General features: G+C 41.3%; 1 protein-coding gene across 4 annotated transcripts in view; it reads left to right on the top strand.

Moving 5' to 3' along the window:
* LOC140928850 (guanylate-binding protein 6-like) overlaps positions 1-7,500 on the top strand; it is a 30,054-nt gene that overhangs the window by 6,351 nt on the left and 16,203 nt on the right. For 2 of the 4 annotated variants that reach the window (XM_073378652.1, XM_073378651.1), the window contains exons 2-3: positions 3,553-3,660; positions 5,023-5,130. In XM_073378652.1, coding sequence (XP_073234753.1) covers positions 3,604-3,660; positions 5,023-5,130 — 165 coding nt within the window. In that variant the 5' untranslated portion in view covers positions 3,553-3,603. Of the gene's footprint in view, positions 1-3,552; positions 3,661-5,022; positions 5,131-7,500 lie in introns of those variants that run through there. The other 2 variants (XM_073378653.1, XM_073378654.1) reach the window with 2 other exon arrangements.

Genomic DNA, 7,500 nt, shown 5'->3' with positions numbered 1-7,500 from the left:
GGTTTACCTGAGACGTGATGAGAAAAAGTATGTTTAAAAGGCTGGTTTACATGCCACCAGATTCGTCGCCAAGATTTACTAGAAAAGTAAACTTATCGAACACAAAAAATCCGGCCTGATTTTTTATTTTGGCCTCTCTTTTAGACAGAGGAATACAACGTGTAAATTGGCTGCCACCAAGGACTATCGTGGCGCGTGTGTTTCTTAAAATTATATTTCGAGGTCATCCAACCATTCATGGTCTCTCAAACCGAGCAACAGCTAATGCATCCTCGGAGACCCAGGGGCAGTCAGTCGGGCCGGGAGAAAAGGCGCGACGAAAGTTTTCAAGCACAGGCGGAAGAGCCCCTGGGTACCGACTCTCACCGGACCATTTCCAAACGGTCAAGTGAATGCTGGCTCCTGATTGGGCACAAAAAATGCTTTGTATTATTGTGCCCAATCGGCGAACATGTTTCTCGTGAGTTCTTTTCGTGAGTTCGTACACGATGGGTATTATGTCGCCACAGTTGCCCGGTTCGTTCACCAAGCTTGTGCGTACAAGGGAAACTTCCATTTTCTACTTTCCTAACCAGAAACGAAGGACCTACGGATGAGTCGAAAAACGTTTCGGATGCTATCAGCAGGAACAATTCATTTTGCACTGAGAAAATTCTGTTTCTGACGGATCACAATGTATCGTAAATAATCAGATAATAGGAAGTTTAAGATGCGGCGGCGACGAGATAATAAAAAAGCAATAGCTTGACAAGGCAAAACAACAACTTTGCACGTGCATCACGCATTTTGCAGATTTCTTTGCCGTCACTGCACGACTACCACGTGAAGATGCCTAATTTCAGGTTTTGTGAAGGAGGTAAACAAACAATGACAAAATTTTCTTTCTCTTTATGAACTTGGATATGGTTGATAGAAAATCAGCTCCAGAAGAGTTCGCTTGCATTTGACAAAGTAAGCGAGTTGGGAGAATCACGATAGAGACTTGAAAAATGTGAATTCACTTTTCATGCGACGTTTTCGTGGCTGTCAGCTGTCGTGGAATCTTAAACTCCTTAAGATTTACGAAGGCATGATCGATGCAAGTATGAATACCTGTTGTAAGCTCAAGCTTGTATTTTTGGAAAAGCGTCTTTAGTTTTCGGGTAGACAGTGGTAGTCTTTACACTAGAGCCTAAATAAGCTAAGCTATTTCAAGACAAGTAAGTTTTAATTACTTCAAGTAAAATAAAACTTCACACACAACCGATTCTTTTTTACTTCAGGTTATTTTCCCACGCAACAAAATTAAGATTGATTGACATGTCTCGCCTTTCTCAAAGCTCAAGAAACCGCAAAACCGCAAGTCAGCTAAGTAGGTCATAAGGATGGTTTTCAAGTCGCTTGAAACTTTCTTGAACCGTTTCAACTTTCCGACTTTAATGAGATGCAAAGCAAAGTTACTTGAGATTTTACTTAGGCCTTCACACACGAATTTTTGGCTAAGTAAAACTTAGCGGCTCTTAAGTCTTACTTAACAGCCTAGTGTAAAGACAACCAACCAGTATTTTGAAATAAAGTGTTTATATCAAGCTGAAAGTTTCCTGACTGCGTGCATTTGTTTGGTGCATGAGCCAGACAAGCCGTGATCGAGTCAATAGCTGTCGCGTCGTGTACGAACTCACGAAAAAAACTCAGGAGATGCTGTTCCCCGATTGGGCACAATAATACAAAGCATTTTTTGTGCCCAATCAGGAGCCAGCATTCACTTGACCGTTTGGAAATGGTCCGGTGAGAGTCGGTACCCAGGGGCTCTTCCGCCTATGCTTGAAAACTGACTGACTGCCCCTGGGTCTCCGAGGATGCAGCTAATGCAAATACAATACACGAATAGGTCTATTTGTTTTCCAGGCCTAATCTATTGTGATCGAACATGACTGCTATTTTTGGGTGTACAAATAAGACTATTAACTCGATGTAAAATTTGTTTCACTCTTGGACTGTCAAATTATTTTTCTTTTAAATCACTTAGCCTTTGCCTCAAAGTCACATGAATGTGCCCTGATCTGTGGATTACAAGTTTATTGTTTGATTTAAATTATGAATTTTTTAACGGGAGCTTCGCTTTTAGCCCTGGCTAAATCTATATATTAATTTCATGGAACAGACCAGCTTTATAACCTCTCAAAGTAAGATTACGCAAAGCGGCAAAAAAAAATTTGCTCAGTCAAAGTTTAGAATAACTCCATGCACTGCATAATCTACGCAAAAAGAGAGCAAGAAACACATCTGTTGTTCAAGCTGACCTTAAGGTCACGTTTCACAATATCACGAGCTCATTGTCTCTAGTCACGAACTATGAGTCGTGTTTGGCCTGTCAACACTTTATTTCAAATCGGACTAATCACAAACTGCGTAAGAAACTACCCAATCAAAATGACATAGGCATAAGTCGCACTTGAGGAAAGTTTTCATCTTTGCGGCTAAAAAAACCCGAAGAATTCTAAACCGCAAATTTTTAGTCTAGCTGAGGAGGGTTGCATTCAAGACAATTAAAATTGTCTATGCTTTGACACATTGAGAACTTAGAAGGCCAGATAAGTGTATTACTCAGTATTACTGGAACTGGTTCGCCTGCAGTAGAGGTTTCCCGTAAAAACCTTAAAATGACGAAGAATTAAAAGCTTGTAAAGTGCTCGCCTGTAGACTGTTTTCGAAAAAAGCATTCTGCCATCGTTCCAAAGCTTGAAATGGTGAAGGATAGTAGTAGCCTCGTCCGTCCACGAAAGCACGACGGCCCTGAAAATTCGGCCGCGTTTATTTCAAATTTACCGCGTTTGAAATTATCATGCTCCACTGACAAGTGCTAACATTTACCGCTGTGATTCCTATTGTTTAGCTCGAGTTTTCCAAAATCTGCCTGCCCTACCCAAGCACTACGGCGTATTTGATGTTTTTGCCAGCACGGGAGCACGACGTTTGAAACCAAGTCGAGTTACTGCCCTGTAGCAGGGCAACGCTTTCCGTGCCACACGGCAGTAGCACGACTTGGTTTCAAACGTCGCGCTACTGCCGTGCTAAAGTCAAATTTAATTCGATCAATTAAGTTCGGTACGGCAGTAGCACGACGTTTAGCCTGCGTAGCAAGCGTTTCCTCGCGAGGTTCGTCTAGAAAGCTGGGACAAGAGCAAAAAATGAAATGACGGGGGAGTCGAGAAGGGAGGGGACGGGGGGACGGGGGAGTCGAGAAGCTGAACTATCGTCAGCAGAAATCTCCCCCATGACCACATGTGTCAAGGAAAATCATCTCACTTTCGCGCAGTAACTCGATTGGAAACGTTTGCTACGCAGGCGACACGACGTTTGAAACGGGCCTTAAGCTTTGTTCACTCATAGTTTTGTCTCTGGTAAGTTCAAGATGATTTTTTGATCTCTCTCTAGCCTCTCACATCTCCCGTTCGTCGTCTTCATTTTGACGCTAATGGTTGCAAGCCTTTTCCGCTCACTACGATAGCGCGAATTGGTGAATTTTAAACAACTAAAATATGTGAAACTATGTGTTAAAATATTTAATAGGAGAGGAGTGAACGTTTCAAAACAAGGGAGGACGAAGATAAGGCCATAGAAATGGCCTTGGAGCAATCGCCTAAAGAATATGAAAACAGACACAGCTACAACCAATCAGTGAGTGCTTGTTATTATTATTATTATTATTATTATTATTATTATTATTATTATTATTATTATTGTTATTATTATTATTATTGTGAACAGGCTAAAGATTGCGTGACAGTGGTGTGTCGAAAGGTCCTGCCAATTTTACAATTTTAAGGATAAACTACCAAAATTATCGATAAATCATGCCCATCAGGGTATGGCATATTTTCAGTGTACAATTTTACACAGGTAGTGTTTGACTTTCATCCTTAGGTAAGCCTGAATACTGATATGTCTGCAAATTAGAAGAAGCTGATCGAGCGGATGATAGTTTTGTCAGTAGTTTTAGAGAATATAGACTTTGAACGGTCGCAAACCGATTTAATATATATTTTACGGATTGAATTTGTGGGGTCTTAGAAAAACTAAGCGGGGTCTTTGTTCTTCGAAACCACGAAAACTAAGACACTCCTAAATTAACCGTTAATAAAATTTGACCTAAAACTCCGTGGAAAGGATCGGAGAGAAGAGAATTTGACAGATTAGGCCTATTTCGGCTATAATTTGACTTCATACTTGACGAATCCAATTTTAGGGGGTCTTAGTTTTCGTAACACCTCAAGGCTACCTATAGAGAGTATTCTCAGTTACTAGTGAAGGTGCAAATATCGACCTAAACATAACCGGTTACAATAAAGCCGAAATACTCTCTTTCCGTCGTGGACAAATGAAAAACCTGTGGGACTGAAATGTCTCCTCACTGGCTCACACTTTGCGCTTTAGACAGACTTAAACCTGTTTCAAACGTCGTGCTACTGCCGCGCTAAGCTGGCTCTACTGTAGCTCGACCGCAGCACAATACTAGCACGACTTGGTTTCAGACGTCGAATTTAATTCAGTCGAATAGAACGGCTGTTGCCGAAAACACAAAAATAAAGAAAAGGTTTAGCAAACTTCAAAATGTATTCTAATGTATTTATAATTAATTTATGAATTGAGTTCGTCACGGCGGTAGCACAACGTTTGAAACTAAGTCGAGCTACTGCCCTGTAGCAGGGCAAGGCTTTCCGTGCTACACGGCAGTAGCACGACTTGGTTCCAAACGTAGCACTACTGCCGTGCTAAAGTCGAATTTAATTCGATCAGTTGAGTTCGGTACGGAAGTTAGCACGACGTTTGAAACGGGCCTTAAGCGCTGTTCACTGATAGTTTTGTGTCTGGTAAGTTCAAGAAGATTTTTTGACCTTTCTCTAGCCTCTAACATCTCCCGTTCGTCGTCCCCATTTTGACGCTAATGGTTGCAAGCCTTTTCCGCTCACTACGATAGCGCGAATTGGTGAATTTTACACAACTAGAATATGTGAAACTATGTGTTAAAATATTTAATAGGAGAGGAGCGAACGTTTCAAAACAAGGGAGGACGAAGATAAGGCCATAGAAATAGCCTTGGAGCAATCGCTTAAAGAATATGAAAACAGAAACAGCTACAACCAATCAGTGAGTGCTTGTTATTATTATTATTATTATTAAAATAATGTTGGTTCGCGGATGACGCTACTGAAGCAGGACCCCTAGAAGTGGTCAAGCAATGGTGGGATGAGTTGAGAGAGGCTGGTCCGCCCCTTGGATATTATCCAAATTCTAAGAAGTGTTGGCTTGTTGTTAAGCCGGAAAAGGAAGGCCGCGCGAAGGAAATGTTTGCAGGGACTGGTATCAACATCACCACGAGGGGCGCAAACACCTTGGGCTGCGCTGGGCTCACGGTCTTATCTTGAGCAATAAATTATGTGTGTGGCAAGGTAGAAGATTGGGTGGGAGAAGTGACGAGGTTGGCGGAGTTTGCAAGATTTAAGCCTCAAGCTAGTTACGCAGCATTCACATTTGGGCTTAGACATTGGTGGACGTATTTTGTGAAAACACTACCGGATATCGAGAACCTACTGCAGCCTTTAGAGCGTGAAATCTAGGATGTGCTTATACCATCGCTCACAGGACATAACTGCTCTGAGGCAGAGCGCGATCTAGTAGCATTCCCGGTGCATATGGAAGGTCTTGGGCTCATAAATCCATCTGATAGTGCGGATGCGGAGTATTCAGCGTCTATTAGGGTAAGCGCTCCACGTGTAAGTACATTAAAATAGAGGCAAATCCCATGAGACAAGACACAGAGAGCCGTTGACCTGGTATCACTTCATTAAAAATGCTCTTCCAGTGAGCCGTTTACATAACAAAATTTTCAGAGAAACTGCATTAATCTATCTATCCTATAATTAATTACACAAAAATCAATCAACCTTAAAGGTACATTAAATAACTAAAATAAAATTCTATCTCAACTCCCTCAAGGCAATCCCTGGTTCAAGACAAAGATAGGGCAGACTTGAAAGAATTGAGATTTATCTCGTCTTTAAGCACATTTTCTAGGCCATTCCACATGACTGCTCCCCTAAAGCTAAAGGCCCTCTTACCAGCTTCAGTACGGGGCCTTGGTACAAAAATGTTCTTCGAGGCAAATCGCACGTTGTAGGAATGAACCCAGGAGGTTGGTTTAAACATGTTCTTTAAACTCTCAGGGTAAAGGTTATTTAGAGATTTAAAAACACTTATTGCGAGCTGTTTAGAGCGTCTTTGCTCAAGGGTATCCCATCTCAAGTCTTGGAGGATATCCGCAGATCTTGTATTATAATCACTAAATGTTATAATTCTCCCAGCCCTATTTTGCAATCTCTGGAGTCGGTCACACAGGCCCTTTTCCCATACATCCCCAGACGTCGGAGCAATATAGTTAAAATAAGGAGCGACTAAAGCATCATACATTTTCAGTAGGGTTTGGCGAGGCACCAGGGAACGAATACGTTTTAAGGCCCCTATACCTGCAGATACCTTTTTACAGATGGTATCTGCATGGGATTGCCACCCCAATGCTTCGTCAACCTCTATTCCAAGATACCTATAATTAGTCACCCGAGTCAATTGTTGACTATTAACAGTAACGTTTAAGTCACCATTTAAATGTCTTAGTCAGTAGTGGCTTCCAATTATCATATATTTTGTCTTTTTGACATTTAATGTGAGTTTATTGGATTTCAGCCACTTTTGAACCTCATCCAAGTCTTTGTTTAACTTTTCTTCAAGAGTTGCGGGGTCATAGGCGGAAAGGGTAAGCGAGGTGTCATCAGCATACATAAGCGCAGATGATGACAGCTCGCATTCTTGTAGGTCATTTATATAAATGAGAAACAACAAGGGTCCAAGTACAGAACCTTGTGGGACCCCATAACTAACAGGGAGATAGTCTGATAGAGTTCCATTTACATAAGTACTCTGAAAGGGATTTGATAGGTATGATTTGAACCACTGAACTGCATGCGGGTCGAGACCATAAAGTTGCAGTTTTTTTTAACAATATGCTATGGTCAACCGTATCAAAGTCTTTCTTAAGATCCAGAAAGAGTACACTGTTAATTAGGCCATCATCAATATTTAAGTACCAGTTGTTAGTAGCTTCAAGCAAGGCAGTCAAAGTAGAATGCATCGGTCTGAAGCCATGCTGAGAAACTGTCAGCAAATTATTGTGAGTTAGGTACTCATAAAGTTGTTTGAAGATAACCTTTTCGATTATTTTACTGACAACTGGTAGAATAGATATAGGTCTATAGTTATTAGGATCAGACTTAATATCCTCCTTATATACAGGTAATACTTTGGAAATTTTCCACTCGTCTGGAAAATACCCACACCTAATGGATAGGTTAATTATATGGGTGAGAGAAGGCACGATTTCAGGACAAGCTTCTTTCAAAAGCCTTGCAGAAATACCATCTGGGCCTGTAGCCTTATCGACTCGAAGCGAACTCACTAAACGGT

The sequence above is a fragment of the Porites lutea genome, chromosome 2, assembly GCF_958299795.1.
Source record: "Porites lutea chromosome 2, jaPorLute2.1, whole genome shotgun sequence".
Classification (NCBI taxonomy): Eukaryota; Metazoa; Cnidaria; class Anthozoa; order Scleractinia; family Poritidae; genus Porites; species Porites lutea.
Note: the sequence above shows the minus strand (reverse complement) of the source record. Positions and strands in the feature narration are given on the sequence as shown.